The 27089-nt window shown below is 34.7% G+C and overlaps 1 protein-coding gene and 1 non-coding gene across 2 annotated transcripts; both read left to right on the forward strand.

Moving 5' to 3' along the window:
- The first annotated feature begins 4571 nt into the window (after positions 1–4571).
- LOC136217723 (sucrose synthase 3) lies at positions 4572–13650 on the forward strand. Its single transcript, XM_066004364.1, has 13 exons — positions 4572–4906; positions 4987–5119; positions 9895–10046; positions 10177–10369; positions 10522–10640; positions 10721–10937; positions 11063–11158; positions 11278–11451; positions 11534–11650; positions 11752–11918; positions 12108–12332; positions 12443–12764; positions 12851–13650. Exons 1-13 carry the CDS (start codon positions 4806–4808, stop codon positions 13271–13273), a joined length of 2439 nt encoding a protein of 812 aa, XP_065860436.1. The 5' UTR covers positions 4572–4805; the 3' UTR covers positions 13274–13650.
- Positions 13651–26402: 12752 nt separating this feature from the next.
- On the forward strand, positions 26403–26509 carry LOC136221384 (small nucleolar RNA R71). Its single transcript, XR_010685149.1, has one exon. It is a non-coding gene; the product is annotated as a small nucleolar RNA R71 (small nucleolar RNA).
- The last annotated feature ends 580 nt before the right edge of the window (positions 26510–27089 follow it).

Here is a 27089-nt window from a genome sequence, read left to right on the forward strand (position 1 = left end):
TTTTAAGGTTTATAATATGGAAAATCGTTTAATTGGATTTGGTTTTGAAATTGCTAGAATAAGAATTAGACTAGAGTATGTCGAACGTTAGAAATCACTTCTGATTTAAGGGTGAATATACAAGACAGAAACATTTAGTTCTTTAGAAAAGTAAATAAATGTATTTGTTTGCATTAAGCAAAGAAAACAACTTTAAACTTTGTATAAATTATAAAAATGTAACAACGTAAATTCCTCTAATTAAAAGGCTTTGAACGCAACAATCCTCCTAACTGGTTTAGATTACTTCTTTAACCAAATTAATACTTTTATCCAAGATATCAATTCGTCTAAGTGTTCAACAAAGTTTCCTTGTAATGATTTTGAATTCAACTACGTTTTAATGAAAACACCAGAACTCACTTCGGATCATTTACCAAAGTGCTACATAAAAATCTATCGAATATAATGAACTTTATTAGATGAAATGTGAATTTGATACAAGTTTACAGAGAACAAGAAGCATGGAAACTTTCGACGACTTTCAAGCGAACGGGTTGTCAATCCTTTCCTTGAACCTCGTTAGAGTTTGTCAGACTCGGGGGCGGAACCTCTACTAAATCTTCTCGCTGAATCTTCGGAATAGCGATTGGTCTATCGACTACCAAAATGTAAACTAATATGAACAAATCTAAATGCTACTGTGTTTGTATTTATTTAATAAACAATGTGTGTACATCATATTGCTTTTTACAGAATCGAACTTCTAACTCGGAATCACTTGACTCAGAATTTCTGCATTAATTCTATACTAATCTTCTCTTTAATTTTCTATATATCCAACTCTGAAATCAACTCTTTATTTATAGATGTTGAAGAGTCGGGTTTAAAGAACGTGTCTGCTACGAAGAGGCGTTCTTATCCAATCAAACGGACGCGTTTCTTTGTGAACGAACGTGTACGTATAGCCCTTTCAGGATTTCTGATCTTACCGAGAATGTAAATTCTCGGCCGAGAATGGGGGAGCAGAAATTAAGCCTTCGCAATAATAAGGGGGAGAAGCTGGCCGACGCGTGTCGCGATCGATAATGGAGGATTCTCGGTCGCGACACGGAGTGATTTCCTCCGTCTCTGACTTCGTCCTCGTCCTCATTTCGGTGCGTTTGATTTTCGTCGTTTTTGACTCCTTTTGTAGGGTTTTTCTTCCGTTAACACCTCTTTTCGTTCCTATTTGGATTGTACTAAATATTTAGGTACCTTGCATGAAAGAAACATATTTGGAAGTAAAAGTACGCTAAACGGGTATAAATAGTATGAATTCGTAGCAAAACTGATGTAAATACTAATGATATTTTAGGTATATTTTGGGCTTAACAATGATGTTTGAATTGGTTAGAGGTTCGATCCTCCATGTTTACATTTAAGTAAATATTTTTCATTTCATTTATATATAAACGGGGATTAATCGGGGATTACCCATCGAGGCTGTACGGGTACGGGGATCCCCGCGGGGCGGGGATACCATTTCCCGGCCCCGCCCCGTAATCGCCTACGGGGACCATATTGGTCCCCGTCCCCGTCCCTACCAAAAAATGGGGCAGGGAATCCCCGCCCCGTCGGGGCGGGATACCATTTCCCGGCCCGGCCCCGCCCCGTACCCGTCCTTGCCAAAAAATGGGACGGGGAATCCCCGACGGGTACGGGTATTCCCCGCCCCAGTTGCATCCCTAACTGTTCTTCATCTTTAATGATTAGAATTAAATCATTCAAAAGTCCAAATACAAACTAGGTTCATATTGCGAGTCTAATTCAGCTATCCATACCGAAGCTTGTGATATTGACAACATAATAGTTAAAGGACCCAAATTCCTGAACCTTAGATCTAGTTACGGCTTGTAACAAAGGAATCGCTTATTAGGGACCCTAGAAGGATAAGTCGGTTTAATTATCTTAAGTTTATGCAAAATCAGATTAGGTCTTTAATTCAATTGGTTAATTAGATTGAATATTGTATTATCATATCATTCTATTCCTTTCTCGGAGTATTTGTTTTGCTTAGGATCAACCTAAGAGTAGGATAACTTAAATAAAAACCCAATTCAACTTTCCACCGCCTAAATAACATTAGAAACCGAATAGTTTGGTTGTTGCGGTATAAATTCTATGGAATTGGTACCTAGACTTTCCAGATTTATTACTTGATAACAATAGTATACACTTATCCCTTAGTGAGCCTTTGAGCGTCAGCTCAGCGCATCAATATACTCTTTTCGCATCAGTATACTTTGAGCGATTGAATGAATTACTACATTGTTATCCAAGAAAAAATCATGGTGTTACATTGTTATATGAAGGTCTCATGTTCGATCCATGCTCACCGCACAACTTGATATCTTCAAAATATAGTGCAAGCTTGATATACTGTCTTTTGATACTTGATATGGGATTAACAAACTGTTAGCGGAGGGGCCAGAGTCTGACGTCCCTGCTCCGATGCTTAAGTCAGTGAGGATACTGAGATTTAATATGTTGACTGTAAGGCAGAGTGATCAAGAAGTTGTTGTGTCCCTTGTGATATTTGAGATGGCTATTTACAAAAACTGAGAGGGTAACCTGTATTTGAGTAGGCTTCCACGTGGGTTATTAGTCCACGTGTCCATGCACTTTTGGACATGTTTTTCCACTCTGTAAGGTGCGGTGTATTTTGGAGAACAGAAGCGTATAATTCAAATCCTTCTTTATAATTAGGACACATGTCTATGGTAGTTATGCCTTTTGACGGAAAGTCTCTCATTAGTCTACGTGTTGTCCCTTTTGGCTCCTCTTTTTGTGAGATGACATCACAAAGATTTCGATTTAGACCAGTAAGTGACAAAACTAGTAAAGAACCATCAATACAAGCAATCTTGTTCTTTGCACGCAAAGCTCTTTGAAACTATTTGCTCTAAGGGTGATAATTGTGCTTGTTTAGGAATTGTGCCACTATAACCAGGCTTGGATCTTCACTTGGGTGTATGTGATAAGAACCTATCAGATTCAATGAGGAATCAACAAAATCAGTCGTGATTTTAGGGTTATGGTGTAACATCCCGGTCCAATACCATGTAGATATTGTCCGATCTAGCCCAAATCAACACATTGGGCCTCACGCCTTTAAAACGCGTCTGCATGTATTGGATTCTCATCTTACTAATAAGCCCCAATCACTCCCTCTCCATTTCCGATGTGGGATTCAGTTCATTCATGCCCCCATCGCCATCCCTTAAGGTCGGTCCTTGTTCAGGCCTTCTACCCCGGTGCCACCCACTCCGGACCGGGTCGTTACAGGCCCACGAGCTTTTGCTTGGTTCGTCCCCGAACCACACATCGTACGTGGAGAGTCGGCTTTAATACCAATTGTAACATCCCGGTCTAATATCATGTAGACATTATCCGCTCTGGCTCAAATCAATACATTGGACCTCACGACGTTAAAACACGTCTGCATTTATTGGATTCTCATCTTACTAATAAGCCCCAATCACTCCCTCTTCATTTCCGATGTGGGATTCAGTTTATTCCTGCTCCCATGGCCATCCCTTAAGGCCGCTCCTTGCTTAGGCATTCTACCTCGGTGCCACCCACTTCGGACCGGATCGTTACATATGGTGATGGTGATTTACGGTATTCGGTTGTGTATATGAACTCTAACATTGACTCATCTTTAATGAAAAACAAAAGCAATAGAAAACAGAGGAAAGAATTCTAAAGATTTAAATATTCCCCAATGAAAAAGATTCAAATTTAATTAAGAAAAAGAAAAAAACAAAAACAAATGAGTATAGTTCAATTGGTACACCTCTAATTTTAGAGATGTCAGATTGTAGATTTGAATTGATCCTTTAAAAAAATAGTAAATTGCACAAAAGCTCTAGTTAGTGGCGAATACATAATTGGTCGGTTGGAGAGCTGATTTTACACGTGCGTGGGTAAAAATTGTTTTTGCTGAATGGAACTTGTTCAAAAAAATTCTTGTATAATTTGAGTGGTCAATAACTAACTTTTAAGTACTAATGTAAAACTTCTCAAAAACTAAGCTACATTTTGTTTCAGATTTTTAACATATAAAAAATTTATGCCTAGTAGAAAAACCGGATTTAGAGAAGACCTAACCTAATAGACAAAAAAAATTACAAATTTAGATTTTGAGAGGATCTAACAAGATATGAACCAATTTTAGAATACTAATTTAGCACTTCATCAAAATTTCTTGAAAATAAAAAAACCGAAACTATCACGGCCTCAAATTTTATAAACACAAGAGCCCAGTTACGGCGGCTGGAAGTGCCAGGCCCACAGCCCCTTGTATTGTATCCGCCAATGGCTCTAGTAACATAACAAATAAAATGAGGAGTTTTGCAGGTATCATTATCAACAAAACGATGTGCTTTGTTAATTAATAATTGAGAGATTAGCAATAGGATGATGTCGACGAATTTGATTAGATTGTAATATTAGATTAGGCCTTGGGCGTAAATAATGTTATAATAATATAGAGATAAAAGGAATTAGAGTGCAGATAATATAGATTAGGCGGTTAGGCGTTAAAGAAGCGGCCACAAGCATTGGGTTCCCTAGTTTTGTTTGTTCAACACGTTGACACTTGCCATTCCCTATTCCTATTCAACCTTTTTCTCACTTCCAAAATTCAATACGCAATTCATTTCCTCTCTCCCCCTATAAATTCAGTTCCTCTTTCTCTCTTTCTGTACTAGCACTAGATTACCCCCCACCCTATAAACCTCACTTCACTCAGTAATTTGTTCTATATTAAGTGAATTTCCGGCATGGGTACTTCTCCCGTCTTGACTCGTATTCCCAGCATGAGAGATCGTGTTGAAGATACTCTTTCTGCTCATCGCAACGAGCTTGTTGCTGTGCTCTGCAGGTTTTGATTCTCCCTGTTTGGTTACTGTTAAATTATTCGTATTCGATTTCTGTTTCTTAAATTGTGGAATTAATTTGAAGGTATGTGGATCAAGGAAAGGGAATTTTGCAACCTCATACTTTGATTGATGAACTTGATAATGTCATCTGCGATGAAGATGCTAGGCAGAACCTTAAATCTGGCCCTTTCGGTGAAATCCTCGAAACTTCCATGGTTTGTTCTCTTCACTTTCCCTTTAGCTTTTTTTTATTTGTTTTGTTTTTTCCTGATTTTTTAATGATTTTTTAGAATTTTTACTTTTTTTTTTACTAACTACTAAAAATCGGGATGTGAGAGAGAGACACCTGTCCACCATGGGCTTATCCATGGACTAATATGCCGATTTTTGGTAAAGAATAAAGTTGGGGTAAATTGCATGGTTGCCCCTCTAGTTTGAAGTTAAAATAAACTCACTTTTATAAAAGGTAATTATTCATTTTCATTTTTTTCAATGAATTTTTCACAATCAATTCACATCTAAAAAATTATGGAAATGCTGACGTGTCAACTGAAGTTAAAAAAAACTTTAGGTATAAACGTGACAGTCACGGAGTAACAACTATAATCTAACAGTTATAGAGTAGTGATTTTAAATTTTGGATATAACAATTATAACCTGACAGTCACAGAGAAACAACAGTTAAAAAAAACTTTGGCTACAATATCATACGGTAGTAGCTGTATGTATGCCATGTGAAATCTATCATAGAACGGTTTAACATAATTGAATTTTATATAAATGGAAATATAATTTTTATTTTTTTAATACATGTTGCATGGCTATCATTTCATTTATTACATGTTACATGTCTATCATATCATACATATGAGTTGGTCATTTTTAAAGTGGCTGTGACATCAGAATTCGCATGAGTTATGGTGGAGTTTTGTCAATAAAGGCGTGGTCAAACTTTGGAAGTAACAACTATAATTTAACACTCACAGAGTAACAACTATAATCTTACATAGCTATCATGTCATTTATTACATGTTACATGCCTATTATGTCATACATATGAGTCGGTCATTTTTAAAGTGGCTGTGACGTCACAATTCGGTTGAGTTTTGAAACAAAAAAAAAGTTGTCATTTTTGGAACTGAAATTATACCTTTAGTGAATATGGTGGAGGTTTGTCAATAAAGGCGTGGTCAAACTTTGAGAGTAACAACTATAATCTGACAGTCACATAGTAACAACTATAATCTTACGTGGCTATCATGTCATTTATTACATGATATATGCCTATCATGTCATACATGTGAATCAGTCCTTTTTAAAGTGGTTGTGACGTCACAATTCAGTTGAGTTTTGAAACAAAAAAAGTTGTCATTTTTTGAAACTGAAATTATACCTTTAGTGAATATGGTGGAGTTTAGTCAATAAAAAGGTATGGTCAAACTTTGGGAGTAACAACTATAATCTGACAGTCACAGAGTAACAACTACACGTATGTCAGATGAGTAAAGTTAAAAAACTTTGGAAGTAACAATTATAACCTGACACTCACGAAGTAACAACTACATGTATACATGTGAGTAAAGTTAAAAAAAAAAAACTTTGGGAGTAAAAATTATAACCTGACACTTACAGAGTAACAACTATACGTGTGTCACGTAATTAAAGTTAAAAAAGTTTTGGCATAATATCATAATCATATGATAACTGCATGCATGCCACGTGTAAGACTAATTAAAATTATTGAATTATATAAATGCAAAAAATAAAATATTTATTTTTTTTTTATTACGTGGTTATCATATCATACATATGAGTCAGTCATTTTTTAAGTGGCTCTATAACGTTGCAATTCGGTTTGTGATTTTTTGAAATTGAAATTATACCTTTAGTGAATAGGGTGGAGTTTCGCCAATAAAGACGTGATCAAACTTTCAACTATGCCTTATGTCCTTGCCAAAAAAAGGAAAGGGATAAATTGAGAAAAAAACAAACAGCATTTCTTTCTATTGTGTTGTGATATTTGTAAAATTGGAAATATTTCATTATTTAGAAGATATTTATTTTTTTTCTTTTGACAGAAAGAAGCGAATACGATTGATGAGGAAAATTCCGAAAAAGTGCAATAATATTATAGGAGGTTTTGAAAGATAGATTACTAATTTCTTTATTTGACATAAGATTATTAGATACTTTCAAGAAAAGATAGAAGATTCTTAACTAAATTTAAACTTTGGAAAAAAGTTCTATTATTCAAATATTGAAATATATTATTTAATCTCAAAACATTTTATTTTTGTTTTAATTTGAGAAGATCCTTCCCTCTAAAAAATTATTCAGATTAATTTATTTTTTCTTATATTAATCTAATTAATTTGTTCCAAGGTTGATAAAAAAATATATTTTAATCAATGCCAAAGGGCTACTTAATTTTATGCCTTATATGTCTTACAAAGGTGTTGTTCAATAAAATTGAAAATTAAAAAATTAAATCCTGAAAAAATGAACATTTAATTTTAAGTATTGAATATTAGGGTTAAGCTATGTTTATTTTGTTTTTTCCACCATTTGATGGTGATGAACTTTGACAAAGTAAGCCAATGGTAGGAAAAACAAAGTAAGCATAGAAGGCACCTTGAATATTATAGGTGTTGAAGGGGTTAGGCTATGCTTACTTTGTTTTTGACAAAGTAAGTCTTACTTTGTTTTTACCACCATTGGATGAACTTACTTTGTTAAATTCCACCATTATCCAATGGTGAAAAAAACAAAGTAAGCTTTACTTTGTCAAAAACAAAGTAACCATAGAAGGCATATTAAATTATATAACTTTTTGATAAATACTAAAAACAAGTAAAAAAAAAACCGGACCACAAGTCGAACCGGATTGACAACTGGGTTAGAGATTGAACCGATTGACTCGGATTGGTTGAACCAGATAACATCACAAATAATATATATGTAGAAATTCTCTCCAATTAAATATAAAAAATTTATATATCAAAAAGTAAGAAATTAATTTGATATAATATTTAAGATTAAAATTAAATTCTTCAAAAAAAAAAAAAAACTTTACAACAAACACAAATCACAATCTCTTTCATAGTTTAACCATTTTTTTCCATCAACTTTATTAATTCTTCTTGAGGTATCATTATCACCAATTTTATTGTGAAGATGCGAGTAATTTTAGTCTTACAATACTAAATAATATTTAATTATTTAATCGTAGTATAAGATATATATTTATATTATTGATAATAAGTATAATGTGGCAATATTTTAACGGGACGTTTGTTAAGAGGGATATAGGAGGTGAGATGGAGATATAAAACACGAGATAAGTTATCCCGCGTTTGTTTGTAAGATAGAAGAGTGAGACAGATGAGGGATAAGTCTATTATCCCTCAAATCCTATACCCAGGAGGGGGTGGTATAAGGAGGTGTGATAAGCTCCTGCGATTTTAATAGGATGGAAAAGTCCATCTTATCCCTCAAATTAATGTTATGTAGTTTAAATAAGATTAAAATAGTAAAATGTATTATTTTATCCCTATCCCTATCCCACGTACCAAACATTGAATAATAATTCTCGAATTATATTTTTATCCTTATCCCAACTATTTATCTTTGTCCATATCTCAACCTTTATCTTTATCCCTATCCCAATAGAATATCAAACGCGCAGTAAGTGGTTGAAGAATTGCAATTATAAATTACATTTAAAACGATTTAATTGGTGAGGAAAAATTTGAAAAGTACAATAATACTATTAGGATGATTTTAATATCCACCTAAAATTCTACCCAAATCTAAATCTAATACCAAGGTGAAAATCACCCATACGGGGTTTTGCAAGATAGATTAATGATTTATTTATTTATTTATTTGGTAGTGTCAAAGGACTATTTTAACTAGACCTTCCACGGATCCGAGTACCTGCCCGCCTCGTCCAGACCCGTGTCCTTTGGAACGGGTTTGGACAATGAAAATTGATCTTAGGTCCAGTCCCGCTAAAGTCTGTCTATTTTTTGGACGGGTTTGGGATTAATAAAAATAGTCGTGCCAGTTCGGTCCGCCTATTAATATTAATTAATAAATTTATATATTTATATATTAAATAGTTCTTTTTAAGTATAATATTTATTTTTATAATTAACAATTATATATATATAGTTAGATGGATTTATTTGGGTTGGACTTGTGATTTGATTTGTAAGCTCGAGTCCAACCCGAGCTCGCCTAAATTAATAGTGGGCTGGGCTGGGCTTGGACGGAGCATTTTTACCTAAAAACCCGATAGATCCGGCCCAGCCCGGCCCATGGACAGGTCTAATTTTAACTAAGAATAAATTTATGATTATTATCATTATTATTATTTCTAACAGATAGAAGATTTTTTTTTTAAACGAAAAGATTATTAAATATATTTAAACTTTAGAAACAAATTTAGTATTCAAATGTTTTATTTATAACTGGCCTCTCATTTTCGTTTTAATTTGAGAAGATCCTATTCTCTCAAAACTTATTCCGATTAATTTCTATATCATATTTTTTCTTATATTAATCTAATTAAATTTGTTGGAGGTTGATGAAAATCACATTATAATCAATGCCAAAGAGCCTACTTAATTTTATGCCACCCAACCCAACCCAACCCACCCAAACAAGTCAGGGCAGGGCAGGGCATAAATGAAACGCCATCAAATCAAATGTATGTTTTATAAATTGACAATAATTCGCCAGAGTAGCTTTCTATTGTTCAGCTAGCATCCCGTAACACCAAAATTTTCAAACTTTCCTTACCTCTTTGTTCATCTTAGAATGGGAAAAAATAACACCAAAACTAATTGCATATTAACACAAAAGTCAGCTGCTTTTTCGTATTTGGATGTTTTCATGCTAATGTAATGGTTCGTTCTGACAAATGATTTACGCATCAGCTGCAAATTAAACGTATTGATCTTTAGTTTTGTGTATATGTTCATCACAGGAAGCCATCGTCTTGCCTCCGTTTGTGGCAATGGCCATTCGTCCAAGACCAGGCGTGTGGGAATATGTCCGTGTCAATGTATTTGAGCTCACTGTGGAGCAACTGGACGTTTCTGAATATCTTCGCTTCAAAGAAGAACTTGTAGATGGGCCGTAAGCATTCTGTTTTCTTCCCTGCTTCTAGTAACATTCAGGGGACACATATATATCATAGTAGAACTTAACCTGTTGACTCCTTCATACTTTATTGTTTATGTTGTGCTTTTTTTGAATGTTGCTTTAGGTCCAATGATCCCTATATACTCGAGCTTGATTTTGAGCCATTCAATGCGGGTGTTCCTCGCGCAACCCGATCTTCATCCATTGGCAATGGTGTTCAGTTCCTCAATCGCCATCTTTCATCGATCATGTTTCGTAACAAGGACTGTTTAGAACCCATTTGTGATTTCCTTCGAGCACACAAACATAAAGGCCATGTAAGTCTTGCAATGAAATAAACTCCTTTAGGAGTGTGTTTACTTGTAACAGTTTAACCTTCAATCCTGTCAGATTCATAAATTACCATGTGTTGCTTTTAGCTTCAAATTCCAATTAGAATAGGCACTGAATTAAGAAGTTAAATGTGCAGTCCTTGATGCTGAATGATCGGATTCAGAGTATATATCGACTTCAGTCTGCCCTTGCTAAGGCAGAAGAATATATTTTTAAGCTTCCGCGTGATACACCATATGCTGACTTTGAATACACGTAAGATTTTTCAGCAGATAATTTTTTGGTCTTCTGCAACATTTGTTTATGCTGCTTCTCATTGCTATATCTTGATGTAGATTGCAAGGATTGGGTTTTGAGAGAGGTTGGGGTGATACTGCAGCAAGAGTGCAGGAGATGATGCATCTTCTCCTGGACATCCTGCAGGCTCCTGACCCCTCAACTTTAGAGAAGTTCCTTGGGAGAGTGCCCATGGTGTTTAATGTTGTCATTTTGTCTCCCCATGGATACTTTGGCCAAGCTAATGTTTTAGGACTTCCTGACACCGGAGGCCAGGTATGTTGTTTTCGTTTTATCTGCAACCAAAATATCTTCAATAACACTGTAAATATGGACATTTTGTATACATCATCTTCTTGTATGTAATGTAAGAATATAAGCTTATTGTCGTTAATTTACAGGTGGTTTATATACTGGATCAAGTACGTGCCTTAGAGAATGAAATGCTTCTTAGGATACAGCAGTGTGGCCTTGATGTCAAACCCAGGATTCTGATTGTAAGTATATATATATATGCTTAGCTTAGGTTCAGTGTCTCCAAATATTCCTCTTCGAGTAGTGTCAAATTCTTGATTGCTTTTCTCCATATAAATGCTTTTTTCTTTCACTTTTCAAGGTGACCAGGCTAATTCCTGATGCAAAAGGGACGACATGCAATCAGCGGATGGAGAGGGTCACTGGAACAGAACACACACACATCCTCCGAATTCCCTTTAGATCAGAGAAAGGAATCCTTCGAAAATGGATCTCCAGATTTGATGTATGGCCGTATCTGGAGACCTTTGCCGAGGTAGGAAATGCGTGTGTTGGACATGGAACTCAACTAAAGTTCACACCTATAAATATCTCATTTCTTTTCTTCATGAAATCAGGATGTGGCCAGTGAAATTGTAGCTGAGTTACAAGCAATTCCTGATTTTATTATCGGGAACTACAGTGATGGGAATCTTGTTGCATCTCTGTTGGCTTCTAAAATGGGTGTCACACAGGTAACTGCTGATTTTTTTTTTTTTTTTAGTATTCTGCTTATGAAAATGCAGGCCAATCAAAGTAAGAAGGAAAGATAACTTTTTAACTTGCCAATGTGCAGTGCACCATTGCTCATGCCCTGGAGAAAACCAAGTATCCAGACTCAGATTTATATTGGAAAAAGTTTGATGAAAAATATCACTTCTCATGTCAATTTACTGCTGATGTATTAGCCATGAACAATGCTGATTTCATCATTACCAGTACTTACCAAGAGATTGCCGGAACGTAAGTGTGTCCCTCAATTTACATTATAATTTATGTGCAATTTTTTTCACTTTGATGAGATGAAACAAACAACACAAATGACTATTATCAATCTGCTTTTATCATAAGACACACAAATGACTTCGTTTGAAATTTGGACTTGATAATATTGCTTGTGAAACTTCATCAATTTGGTTGTACCTTCTGCAGAAAGACGACGGTCGGCCAGTATGAGAGCCATACTGCTTTCACACTTCCAGGGTTGTACCGAGTTGTTCATGGCATTGATGTTTTTGATCCAAAGTTCAATATTGTGTCTCCTGGAGCAGACATGTCCATTTACTTCCCATATTCTGAGAAGCAAAAAAGACTACTAGCCCTCCATGGTTCAATTGAGAAGATGTTGTATGATCCTGAGCCCTCTGATGAATGGATGTGAGTATTATGAGCAAAGTATATAAAAAGATTGTTTGTTCTGGTATAAGATTAATAAACTCTTGAGGTGTCATTTTATTAAATCTGATTTCTCCTTTATATCATTGCAGTGGTGTACTAAGTGATAGGTCGAAGCCGATAATCTTTTCCATGGCAAGGTTGGACCGGGTGAAAAACATGACTGGCCTGGTAGAGATGTATTGTAAGAATGCCGAACTGAGGAAGCTGGCAAACCTCGTTGTAATAGCTGGTTACATCGATGTGACAAAATCAAAAGACAGGGAAGAAATTGCTGAAATTGAGAAGATGCATGACCTTATGAAAGAATACAAGTTGGATGGGCAATTTCGATGGATAGTAGCCCAAACTAACCGAGCACGTAATGGCGAGATCTATCGCTATATAGCAGACTCAAAAGGAGTTTTTGTGCAGGTATGTGATTATAAGGTTACTTGCTTTTGTATAAAAGAATAGTCTCCTCAGGACATTGACTTGGTTTTCATTTTGTTTTTATGCAGCCTGCTGTTTATGAAGCATTTGGACTAACAGTAATAGAGGCCATGACTTGTGGCCTTCCAACTTTTGCAACTTGCCATGGTGGTCCTGCAGAAATTATTGAGCATGGTATATCAGGGTTCCATATCGATCCATATTACCCGGATCAAGCTGCTTCAAGCTTGGTAGATTTCTTTGAGCAGTGCAAGGAAGATCCAAGCCACTGGAATAAGATTTCTGATGCAGGACTTCAGAGGATTTATGACAGGTATACATGGATGATTTACTCTGAGAGGCTATTAACATTGGCTGGTGTATATGGTTTCTGGAAATATGTTTCGAAACTCGATAGGCGTGAAACCCGAAGATACCTTGAAATGTTCTACATTCTCAAGATGCGCGATTTGGTGAAAACTGTTCCATTGGCAATTGACGAGCAACACTAAACCGGTGTGATCCCGAGGAGTAAATATGGCACGATAATAATAGTATGTCAATAAAATCGTGCGGTGCGGTGCGGTGCCGTTGAGTTGTGTCTTCTGAAGTTTTATGGCAGGAGCTTTCTTACCTAACAGGATAGTGAATGCTTGATGCTGTGAATAAATTGAGCTTCCTTATTTTAGAATGGTAGGCATGTTTTGTAGTAAGCCAAGTGGACTTGGTACTGGGAAGGGTTTGTGTCACTGGCAGCAGTCAGTGGTTCAGTTTCTTTTTGTTGACTTATAAATAAGCTGCCAGAATGTGTCCAAACTGAGAAGGAAATGTATATTTTACTAAGTTTAATCAATTTATCAGTAGATGGATTGAGAGAGAGATTTCACAAGTTTCTTGGTCCTGAAATAATTAATGAGCAGCAGCATTTATTGGCTGGCATGGAATTTCATTTGAATAAATGAGTTGATTTTTTCTAGAAAAGTGGATCTTTGAACAATAAAACTTGGAGAATATAAAGCGTATATTTTCCTTAGCTCGAGACAAGTTTTGTCGAGATTATATGTGGGCAAATTACACCCATGGTCCTTCAATTGGAATTATATTTTGGTAGAGTTCATTTATTTAAAAAATTAATTTAAATAATATTCATTCAAGGTAAGCTATACAAATTTAATATTCTTTTTTATACAGCCAATACAGTAAATTTATTTATTAATTAGGGTGTCCATCCATGAGGTAAATTTTTGGTTTGGATATCAAATTGGGAGCTGTGGAGCCAACTGGGCCACGAGTCCGATTTGGATAAAAGAATGTTTGTCTCCTATCTTTTTTTTTTCCTTTTTTTTATAAATACCCCCCCCCCCCCCTCTCATTTCAAAATACTTATTACATTTGATTGAATTACACACTATTAATTTGCATTGAATTTATAGGTTTGGTCCTCTAAAATGAGTACCATTTATCTTTTTTTTTTTTATTAATAATCCTCATTTTTCTATGGCTAATACATTATCAGCTCTCTAAACTTGTCCAAAATAGTAGATTGGCTCCTTGAACTTTGCAAGTGTCTCACCAGCTCCCTAAACTTCTATGGCTAATACATTATCAGCTCTCTAAACTTGTCCAAAATAGTAGATTGGCTCCTTGAACTTTGCAAGTGTCTCACCAGCTCCCTAAACTTGTTTATTTCGTATCACCAGCTCTCTAAACTTATCCATACAAATAGATTAGCTCCATGAACTTTGCAAGTGTCTCACCAACTCCCTAAACTTGTTTATTCTGTGACAACTAAATACAAAAAACTTTTTAAACCTAAATTCTAAAAATATGTCTTCATCTATTCAAGGGGTATTTTTTTCGCTTCTCCTATCTTTCAACATATTATAAGAGTTAGTGTTGCAGGTTTGAGAGATTGAATGAGTGAGGACCGAGAGTTAGTATTATCGTTTTTGTATTTAGTTGTTACAGAATAAACAATTTTGGGGAGTTGGTGAGACACTTGCAAAGTTTAGGGAGCTAATCTACTTTTATGGACATTTAAGGGAGCTGATGATATGAAATAAGCAAGTTTATGGAGCTGGTGAAACACTTGCAAAGTTCAAGGAGTCAATCTACTATTTTGGACAAGTCCAGGGAGCTGGTGATGTATTAGGCCTTTTTATATTACATACTCCACTCTTCATGCATGGAAAACTTTAAATGATAAAAAGTGTAATTAATAGTAAACTCATTAATAACGTAAAATAGGAATAATTCTCTTGAAAATTAAACCTTATAAATAATATGAAATAAGAAAATTTGATCTAATGTGATAATTATTTTCAAATGGAGAAAGTATAAATTTAGACTGAAAAGAATATATTATGTCTCGATTTACAAAACAGTGTGTTTTGCTCTTTTGTGAAAATTGCCGCATGTTAGAGAATTATAGTTTTCTCGAACTATGGAATAAAAATTTGCCTACTGACTTCTAAATATCAAATGACTGTGAGGAATAAAGAAACCGAAATTTTAAAAGATTCATTTATCAAAATGATACCAACCTTACATAAATGATTGAAGAACAAGAAAAATAAAATTATGCGGGAGAACTTGGTGAAATTTGAACTTGAATAAAAATGAGGTTCACTTTAGGAAATAGGTCTCCCTTGAAGATCACTTTAGGAAGTAGGTTTTCCCTGAGGTTCCTTTTAGAAAAATATGTCTCCCTTGACGTTCACTTTATGAAGTTTCCCCTGAGGTTCACTCTAGAAAAATAGGTCTCCCCTGAGCTTCACTCAATGAAATAAGTTTCCTCTGATATTCACTTTAGGAAGTTTACTTGATTTCCCTCAAGCTGTTTCTTTTGGTATCCTTCAAGATGTTTCATATGGAGGAAACTGAGGTTCACTCTAGGAAATTCTAAGTGAACGGTGCACTAGAAAAAATAAACTACTGGAAGTGTAGTGCATCAAGAACGAAAGACGGTGCAGCAGGAAAATATAAAAAAGTTTCCTAAAATGAAAATTTTTCGAAATAATTGTTTTAAGAAAAAGTTTATGTTAGGTGAATTCCGCAAGTGCAAGGTTCCGAGTTGTAGTAATAATAAGATATTGTTCCCACAGAGAACGTTGATTGACTATTGTAACAGATTAAATTATTAATTAGATTTCTTTGGTTTTGATTCTGTGTATAGTTCATGATACAAATAAGGTTTTTGGGAAATATAAACCTGTAAATACTTTTCAATCCTACTATAGTTGTATCAGATAAGAATATTTAATTCAATCTCTCGATCCAGGATTAAATAACTTAGATGTTTTTAGATAAATAATCTCAATTCATCGACCTATCATAGTGAATTAGAATTAAGAATTAAAAACTAAACAAGTAGATGACGTGATACAATTATCCTTTTATGAACTGAATCTCTTCTAACTTCATAAAATGATAACTATTCCTATGTCTTGCTTATATGGATTTCCCTATAATATTCATAAAGCAGTTATGTATCTGTCTCAGTGGAAAGTTATAGTAAATCGCACATCGGTGGAATATTGTAGATCTCTTTGAGTGGTAGATCTTTGTCTCTGCACGTCCACGAAACACAAGCTATGTATCTGTCTCGGTGGAAAGTTATGGTAGATCGCACGTCGGTGGAATATGGTAGATCTCTTTGGCCCAGCACGCAGCCGGAAGAACCGTAAGTTATAGTAAATCCTCTTCTTTTTGTATAGGGTTTCATAAAAGGAAAAGTTTCTCCTATGAAAAGTGTACACCAAGATACGCATCAAGAAAACTTTATTTTTGGTGGAAACAATTTCCCCCCTCTTTGAGGAATATAAATTTCATGCTTGATTCTTCAAGAGTCGTGGTGTGAACTTTTAAAGGTGTCGCACGATATTTCATTAGGTGACACAAAAATATAGGTCGTGGAGTTGGCCTTATGTAACTTTCATGCTAAAATCGCATTTCCTCAATTGGAAGAATGCTCACTGCCCTCTAAGATGGCCTGATGGATATATGTTGAAGTTGAAATAATTTATTGAAGTCTCCCATTTTGATTAGTTTTACTTTGATATTCTCTCTTAACTCAAGTTTCTCTTTAACTTTACCTCTCAGTTTTCCTTCGACTTGGCATCTTATCGCTGTTTTTTTTTCTTGGCTTGTGAAACTCAAAGCGACCAACTTGACGGAGGCGAGACATGTATAGTTTTAGGATAGCTTCTTGGATGACCTCCATAACTAGGGGAATTTGTTGAGGGATGTCAATCTGCTGGTAAACACAAGGCACATGAGGAAATCTAGTGTTGCTCCAATTTCCTTTATAGTTGCCCCTCATCCCCATCTCTCTAGTGATATGTGTTAAGGAATTTCTGCAAGTGCACAGTTTCCTTGTAGTAATAAAAGATGTCGATCCCTCGAGGAACAAAGTTATTACTCACTATCACTTAATCCGTTTCTTTTGTTTACAGAAATCAAATATAAGAATGTTGTTAATTATCTAATTAAAACTAATCTAATTACTTGAATCTAAAGATCAAACTTAAATATGCATTTGAATAACAAGTCAGAGACAGATGATAAAAACTTAATGAATTGCTTAATTATACTTATTCAATCTAACGATTATAAGTTAAGTTGTATATAATTCTAATCTACTCTCTCGACATAAATTAGAGTGCTTAGTAATATAAAACGATGATATTAATTATCAGTTCTCACTTGTTGAATCAACTAATCAATTATAAACATTACTAATTCAATAATCAACATACGACAACTATCTTTTTTATCCTGATCTCTCTAGGGATAAAAGATAGTCAATTCTTCATAAATTTCGTTAAGGAATTGTCTCTCGATCATATTCCTAACTATAAAGAATAATTAAGATCTTAACTGAACCATGTATTATGAAAAGAATATTGTAAGTTAGATTAAACTAAGTCAATTGAACAAACTAAAGTGGATAGTAATTATCATCCTTAAAAGTAAAAACATATAGAATGTAATTGTAAATACAAGAAGTAAAGAAGAAGGAGAATAGTGAAGGATGATCTCTCTATCCTTTTTACATTAATGTCTTCTTTCTTCTTGATCTCTAACTTCTCTTCAAAATGCTTTAAACATGCAATTGACCTTCAAGTCTCTTTTTCTTTCTGATCTCTTGTGTTCTTCTTCAAGTAATTTTTCCTCCTTTAAACATCCAGCAATTATGTTCTTTTAAATGTAAAGACACCCCTTGAAACACCACTCTAGATAGACATGTCTTTTGGATGGAAGAATGTGACTTTTGACAAAGAGACATAACTTTACAGCAATTCTGGAAAATTCCGCGGGCGCGTTATTTTCCACGAGCGCGTTCTGGAAATTCCTGCAATCCAAGCCTCTTTAATCCAATGAGCGTGCTTTTTTCCGCGGGCGCGTTTCAGCTGATTTTCATCTCAAAATGTGAATGTTCATGCATCTATTTGACAATTTTCCTACACAAAACATAACACTAAAACAAGGATAAAACACTAACAAATCACATAATAAACACTCAAATTATCAAAATGAAATACTAAACTTTGAACAAATTATGAACATATAAAGTTCATATCAAATTTCTCCATACTTAACCCTTGCTTGTCCCCAAGCAAGACTTAAGGAAATAGGACACAACTAAACACAAACATAACATAACACTGGAGTATCTTTCTTTTATTGAAATTGTAAAAATAGATAGGCTTTAATCAAACAAAATTTTCAAAAAGATTAGACCAGTAATATCTTAAGCAACTCAAATGGATAATAGAAAATTCAAAATTATGGTAAAGCTAATCAAGAAGTAATTTCAAAATAAAACATAGGATTATATAAGTTTCGAAATGGTTATTTTCAAAACACATCAATCCTTGAAAAACTTAGCAATGTCAAATAGAACATCTCTCTCAAAGTAAATTTTTGCTCTCAACTATCAAGTGTTTAGGGGTATTGGTGTTTGCACTCTATTCCTTCAATATATTGACATACTACCATAAGCTTGTAAGCAATAAAAATCTTCACTACTAACATAGATTTATGCAATTAATCAAAGGGACTTTATTAGGGTTGTAATGGGGCTTAGGTTAGGGTAGGAATTTTTAGGTAGAAGTGACTTGAGTTGTGGAAAGAAAATCAACAAAAAGATAACAGAGACAAACTTAAGCTGTGCATGTCATTGGAAGAATTCTTTACATTCCTAAGTTCCTCTTTTTTTTTCTTTTTCTTTTTTTTTTTCTCAAGAGAAAACATTGATCTCTTTTCTTTCCTTTTTCTCTTTTGCTCCTGTTTTTGTTTTTTTTTTTTTTTTTAAGAGAAAACTTTGTTCTCTTTGATATGCATTTATTTTTGCATTTTGAAGGAACTAGGAACCATTTTGAATCAATAAACAAGACATGTATATAATGTAGGCTCTAAAATTGGATTAATGAAAATGTCTCAAAATATTTTGAATTTTCTTCCACAAATAGGAACCAAAGAAAAAGTTAAGCGTGCAAAAGGAATATTCGGGTTGTAATGTGTTTAATTCAAAGAAAGGGCTTCCGCTCAAACTTGGCTACCTAAAGTATTCGGGTGGTTAATGAAAGGCTAAACTTGATGGGTGATTCTAATGCCCTTATCATATTAAAAGCACAGTCTAATGTTAAATGTAACATTGAAACTTAAAACCCACAAGTTCTAGAATATCATCAATATATAAGGACACTCATGAAAGAAATTATGTGTAAAAACACATTAATTTAGGCTCAAAAATTCTCACAAAAGGTAATGTTATCCATGACAAAACTTTGTTCGTTCAATATCAAGCATGTATTATGAAAAATAAACTTAGAAAAGTATATAATTAATCAACAGTGCTTTACTTATCAATGCTCCTAAATTGGTTTACACTAATTCTCAAAGTTCAACATCCATTTAAAGCTACCTAATCAATTATGTCCCCAAAATCACTATTTTCAAAGATAAATTTCCACCTGTAAAGTGTAGACAATATCAAATCAAGAAAAGAAACTCCAATGCATACATGAATCACAAAACGACACAAATCTCCTCCCCATACTTGAAAAATACAATGTCCTCATTGTAAGGAAGAGATGAAGAAAAACATTAGGAGAAAATAAAACATGCATAAGATGAAAAATGAGATAATAAAATCAAAAATGAATAAATAAAGAAAAGTTTAAGAAAAACTGCCCCTTTATGCATTTCTAGTGGGAGAACCCGGCGGAGAAGGAGTGAATTCCACATTTTGCTTGCGGAAGTAAGACATCATCTTCCGACCAAAGGATTGTTGTTCCCGACGCATGGCTTCCACTTGTCCCGCTAAAATTTTATGGTTGGACTCCATAACATCCAGCCGTTGGAGGACGAGCTTCCAACCTGCAATGTCCGCATCATCGCCACTCTCATATGTATCTTCACCACTTGCAACATTGTCAGATTGGGTAACAAGAGTCTCCTGGATTTTGCTACTTTACATTGGAACAACCCCATCTCCCCTTTTTCCTACCATGAATCTTGTTGTTCTTTCCTCAAAAGGAATAAACACCTCTGTATCCCCATGGGTAGTGATCAAGCGAGCATTCCGCAATAATAAATCATCCAAGAAACTTAAAGAATCATCGACATGAGGTGCAAAATCAACCAATTCCCCAAGACACCCTAAAATAATCTCGGTCACCATATGCCCCATTCCAAGTGTTTGACTTGTCGTTCGGGAACAATAAGACAATCGCTGGAAAATGATGGAAATGGAACAAGGAGTTTTTCCCTCCTGCAATAAAGATAAGAGGAAAATATCTTTCGTTTGGATTTTACTACTTTCCACACGCCCAAACACAGCTGGGCACAAGTACTTGTGGAAGAGCATTAATCCATTGTCTTGAATAAAATGGTTAGAAGAATTCTTAGTTACAAAAGTATTAAGTCCAGAAATTTCATTCCAAAAAGCAATTGGAGAATATTTACTAGGCATAGAATGAGTGTTCTTAATAGGAAATTTAAACCAATTATGCATTTCCTTAAAACCGAATTGATATTCAACCCCATTATGCCTAAATTTGAATTTATCCTTCTTCTTAGAATTAACATACTCCAAAGTAACAAAAAATTCTAAGCACCATAACCTTCTAACTGGAAGTTTCATGTAGAAAAAATTTCCCACTTCATAATTTTTAAATATTTCTTAAAATCATTAGTGAAATTATATTTCTCCAACATGGAATAGTCTAAGTGATACATACCCAAAAAACCTTTTCTACGAAAAGCAAGAAATTTATCACCTTCTTCATGAGAATATAATGGAAAAGGACAATTAAACTGAGTAGCAAGACTCATACCTTGATCTATGTCTTCCATGGAAGTAGTAGCTTGCTCCTTCCCTTTCTTTTTAACATTTTTCTTGAAACGACCCATTATGGATAGAGGAAAAGAAGAAATTGATGTAAGAAAGATGTAAGGATGAATGTAACCCAAAGAAAAGAGAAGAGATTGGGTAAAAATTAGGAATTTGGAGGAACACCAATTTGAAAATTTAGAGATTTCTAAGGTTAGGGTTTAAGCAAGAGAGAAGAGAAAAGGGATGAATAAGTAATAATAAAAACATAAAACAAAATAAATAAATAAATAAAGTAAATAATAAATTTGTTTTTTTTATATTATATAATGTCAACAGCACTTTCCAAAAGGAAAGTGTCGTTGGTGGCGTGTACAGCTCTTTCTTTTGTTAGAGCTGTACACGCAACCCTTAAATAAAATTGGGTGTCTCTCTTCCGCGGTCGCGGAAAATTCCGCGCGCGAGACAGAGAGACACTAATATGTACCGCGTGCGTGCTTTGTTCCGCGCGCAGCACAAATGGGAGCATAGCTGTGGAACTTTGTCCCACGCTGCTCTCATTTTGAGATAGTGGTATTATATATTTTTTTTTTGTTTTTTTAAATAAAACTTAACTTATAAATACTTATTCTTACTTTATGAATTTAATGATCGAAATCTCCCGACTAAGAATTTTATCGTCAAAATAAATTTTACATCGTTGTCCATTGGCTTTAAATATTTCGCCCTTCGAATTTTTTAATTCCAAAGCCCCATGGTCAAAGACTCTTACAACTTCAAACGGACCACTCCACCGAGATTTAAGTTTACCCGGAAATAGTTTTAACCTTGAATTAAATAGAAGAACTTTATCCCCTATATTAAAATGCTTAACATGAATATGTGCATCATGCCACTTCTTAGTTCGTTCTTTATAGAGTTTAGCATTTTCATATGAGAAAAGCCGCAATTCATCTAACTCGTTTAATTGCAATTTTCTTTTAAATCCGGCTTTAGACATATCAAAGTTAAGTGTTTTTATAGCCCAATAGGCCTTGTGCTCCAATTCAACGGGCAAATGGCATGCTTTTCCATAAATTAACCTATAAGGTGACATGCCAATGGGAGTTTTGAATGCTGTACGATATGCCCATAGGGCATCGTCCAATTTTTGTGACCAATCTTTTCGTGAACTGGAAACGGTTTTCTCAAGAATCCATTTTAATTCTCGATTAGATATCTCCACTTGACCACTAGTTTGTGGATGATATGGTGTAGATACCCTATGGTGAACCTCATATTTCCTAAGCAAAGCATCAAAAGTACGATTAATGAAATGCGTACCTCCGTCACTTATGATGACTCTAGGAACTCCAAATCGAGTAAATAATTTCTTTAAGAACTTAGTTACTACCTTAGAATCATTTGTTGGCGAGGCGATTGCCTCTACCCATTTGGACACATAGTCCACAGCCACTAGAATATAATTCTGTCCAAAAGAAGTAGGAAAAGGACCCAAAAAGTCTATTCCCCATACATCAAACAACTCTACCTCTAACATGTTGGTTAATGGCATAGAATCCCTCTTACTTATATAGCCGACTCGTTGGCATCGATCACATCTTTGCACAAAATCACGTGCATCTTTGAATAATGTTGGCCAATGAAAACCACATTCAAGGACACGAGATGCTGTTTTTAAACTTCCATGATGGCCTGCATATGGACTAGAATGACAAGTGGTTAAGATATCAATATATTCGTCCTCACTCACACATCTCCTAATTAATGAGTCCATCCCCACAGACTTTAAACAAGTATGGTTCCTCCCAAAAGTAATGTTTGGAATCAGAAAGAAATTTCTTTCTCTGTTGATATGTAAAATCATGGGGAGTGATTCCTGCAGCATGAAAGTTAGCGAAATCAGCATACCAAGGTGCAGTCAAATGCCTAACTAACATTAATGCTTCGTCCGGAAAATCATCATTGATTCTAGACGTATCTCCAATAGGTCCATTTTTATCCTCAAGGCGGGATAAATGATCCGCCACTGAATTTTCTGTGCCTTTCTTATCTTTAATTACAATATCAAATTCTTGTAATAACAAAACCCACCGAATGAGGCGTGGTTTTGCATCCTTTTTTGCAAATAAATAACGAAGTGCCACATGGTCAGTAAATATGATCACTTTAGAACCCAATAAATATGACCTAAACTTATCACACGCATATACTACAGCAAGCATTTCTTTTTCTGTAGTTGTGTAGTTTAATTGAGCACATGTTAAAGTATGACTTGCATAAGAAATGACATGTAATCTGTTCTCTCTTCTTTGGCCTAAAACACACCCTATGGCTAGATCACTAGCATCACACATTATCTCAAAAGGTAAATTCCAATCCGGAGTTGTGATTATAGGTGCACTTACTAAGGCATTTTTTAAAGTCTCAAAAGCCTTCAAACAATCATCTCCAAAATCAAATTTAGCATCTTTCACCAAGAGATTTGTTAATGGTTTTGCTATTAAAGAGAAGTTTTTAATGAATCTCCTATAAAATCCGGCATGTCCTAGGAATGATCTGATACCTTTTACTGAATTAGGTGGGGGTAATCTTTCTATCATCTCTGTTTTAGCCCTATCAACTTCTATGCCTTTGGCTGATATTTTATGTCCCAACACAATCCCTTCTTCAACCATAAAATGGCATTTTTCCCAATTAAGGACCAAATTGGATTCTTCACACCTAGCCAATACTCTATCTAAATTAGACAAACATGAGTCAAATGAATCACCATAGACAGAAAAATCATCCATAAACACCTCCATAATATGCTCTATCATCTCCCCAAATATTGAAGTCATGCACCTTTGAAAAGTTGCTGGTGCATTACATAATCCAAACGGCATTCTCCTATAGGCAAAGGTACCGTAGGGACATGTAAATGTTGTTTTTTCTTGGTCAGTTGGATATATAAAGATTTGGAAGTACCCAGAAAATCCATCTAAGAAACAATAAAATGCATGACCAGCAATTCGTTCTAGCATTTGGTCAATAAATGGTAAGGGAAAATGGTCTTTCCTAGTTGCTGAGTTTAATTTTCTATAATCTATACAAACCCTCCATCCAGTCATGGTTCGTGTAGATATCAACTCTCCTTTATCATTTTTTACAACTGTTATCCCACCCTTTTTTGGTACACACTGCACTGGACTAACCCATTCACTATCTGATATGGGATATATTATGCCAGCATCAAGTAGTTTAATTATTTCTTTCTTAACTACTTCCTTCATGTTTGGATTTAGTCTTCTTTGCCTATCCGCTTTAGGTTGGTGTTTTTCTTCCATATGAATCCTATGCATTACTACATTAGGACTTATTCCTCTTAAATCTGAAATCTGCCAACCTATACTCTTTATTCATTTTTCAACAACTTTTAAAAGTTTCAATTCTTGATCTTTATTAAGTTTGTTAGAAATGATGATAGGAAGAGTATCATTAGGACCAAGAAATGCATACCTCAGATGGGATGGTAATGGTTTTAATTCAATAACAGGTGGACTTACAATGGATGGTGGAATTGGGGCTTCATTCCGGTGTAGAACTTCTGGTTTTAGACTAACTTCACCATCTTCTTCAATGTCTTCACTTTCATTAGGAACATTTTCTTGTGTGCTGATTTCAAATACCTCTTTCACACAGTTGTCAACCACATCTACTTTCATACACACATTTTCATCCATGGGATATTTTAGAGCTTTGTTTATTTGAAATTCCACAGTATCCTCACCAATCCTCAAGATCAATTTCCCTTCAGAGACATCAATTAATGCTCTTCCAGTGTTCATAAATGGTCTACCCAAAATTAGTGGACAATTAGCATCAAAAGAAAAATCCAGAATCACAAAATCTGCAGGAAAAATAAACTTGTCCACTTTCACAAGTACATCTTCAACTATGCCATAAGGTTTCTTAATTGACTGGTCCGCTAGTTGAAGAACCATAGAAGTTGGTTTAACATCTTCCAAACCAAGTTTCTTAAAAATGGAAAGGGGCATCAGGTTGATACTTGCCCCTAGATCACATAAGCATCTAGGGAATTCTATATTCCCTAATTTGCACGGGATAGTGAAACTCCCAGGATCTTTAAGTTTTGTTGGCATAGCACTTGTGATAATGGAACTACAATCTTCCGTTAGGGAGATAGTAGATACATCTTCCCAATTACGCTTCTTTGAAATCAAGTCTTTTAAAAACTTGGTGTAATTTGGAATTTGTGTGATAGCCTCAATAAAAGATAAATTAATATTCAAATTTTTCAATTTATCAAGAAAAGTTATAAATTGCTTATCCATATTCTTCTTGTTGAGCCTTTGAGGAAAAGGTGGATGAGGTTGATGAATTGATGGTGGTGATGATATAACATTTTCAGCCCCTTTTTCAGTAGTTACTTTGGGAATTTCAGAATTCCCTATATCTTCACTAGAACTTGGTGACTGAATTTCTATTTTCTCATTTGAATCATCCGACAAGATATCATTTGAATTATTGTGAAATGTATATTGATTACCAGATCTTAATGTAACAGCTTTCAAGTCCCTTGGATTTCCTTGAGTTTTGTTGGGAGATTTCCTTGGTTTCGAGATGGAATTGCATTGGCTAGTTGCCCAAGTTGGACCTCCAGATTATGAATAGATGATGAATGGTTCTTTGCAATTTGATCAAACTTGGATTCAAGGCTTTTAGTGATCTCATCTTGGGAATTTATTTTTTTATTAATTCCCTCCAAGAATTTATCCATCTTCATTTCAAGTAATCCGAACCGATCTTGTGGTTGTTGGATATTTTGCCCACGATTTGGATTATTTGACCATGAGGAATTTTGATTAGGCCTCCAACCAGAACTGTAATTATTAGGATATGGATTTCCCCGTGTTTGTCCTTGGACATAATTAACTTGCTCCTCTGTACTTGGTTGTCCCAAGGGACATTCAAGTTCATAATGTCCACTTTGTCCACACATTGTACAAGTTGGTTGATTACCCATACTCATTTTCTCAATCTTATTGGTTAATGCTGAAATTTGTGCCTGCAAAACAGTCATTGGGTCAGTAGTAATAATTCCTTTCATAGGTTGAGAAGATGATTCCTTTGCTCTCTCACTTGGCCACATGCAATTGTTAGTAGCCATTTCTTCCAATAAATCATAGGCATCAGTAGTAGTTTTCCTCATAAGTGATCCTCCGGATGCTGAATCAATAGTGGTTCTGGTGGCAGGATTAACTCCATTGTAGAAAGTCTGCATAAGTAACTCTCTTGGAAGGTTATGATGGGGGAAACTCCGCTGCAAATCCTTAAAACGTTCCCATACTTCATATAATGATTCAGAATCAAATTGTGTAAATGTAGTAATTTCCTTTATCAACTTGACTGTTTTTGCCAAAGGAAAATACTTGGATAAAAATGATTGTGCCAATTGATCCCAAGTTGTAATGGATCCTGGTGGTAATGAATTTAACCAAGCTTTGGCTTTATCCTTTAAAGTAAATGGAAAAAGCCAAAGCTTAATTGCTTCGGTAGGAACATTATTAATTTTAAATGTATCACATATCTCCAAAAAATTTGCTAAATGAGAGTTTGGATTTTCATTTGGCAAACCATAAAATTGGATACAATTTTGCATCATTTGAAGTAAAGCTGGTTTTATTTCAAATTGATTTGCATTAACCGTCGGACGAACCACTCCTTGTTGCGCCCCATTCACTGCTGGAATGGCATAATCCATAAGTCTTTGCTCGGGTAGATTTGCCATCTTGTCTTTCAATTTTTTTGTTTTTCGTTTTTGTTTACAAAATTTTTCAATCTCTGGGATAAATGTTTCAAGCTTTTCCTTGGAACTTCTTGTCCTAGGCATGTACTTGAATTAAAAAAAATCTGCAAAATTGAAAAGAAAAAAAAATATCAGTAAATAATAAAAAAAAATGACTATAATCCAAAAGTTAGACTAA

Source organism: Euphorbia lathyris, chromosome 2 (assembly GCF_963576675.1).
Source record: "Euphorbia lathyris chromosome 2, ddEupLath1.1, whole genome shotgun sequence".
Classification (NCBI taxonomy): Eukaryota; Viridiplantae; Streptophyta; class Magnoliopsida; order Malpighiales; family Euphorbiaceae; genus Euphorbia; species Euphorbia lathyris.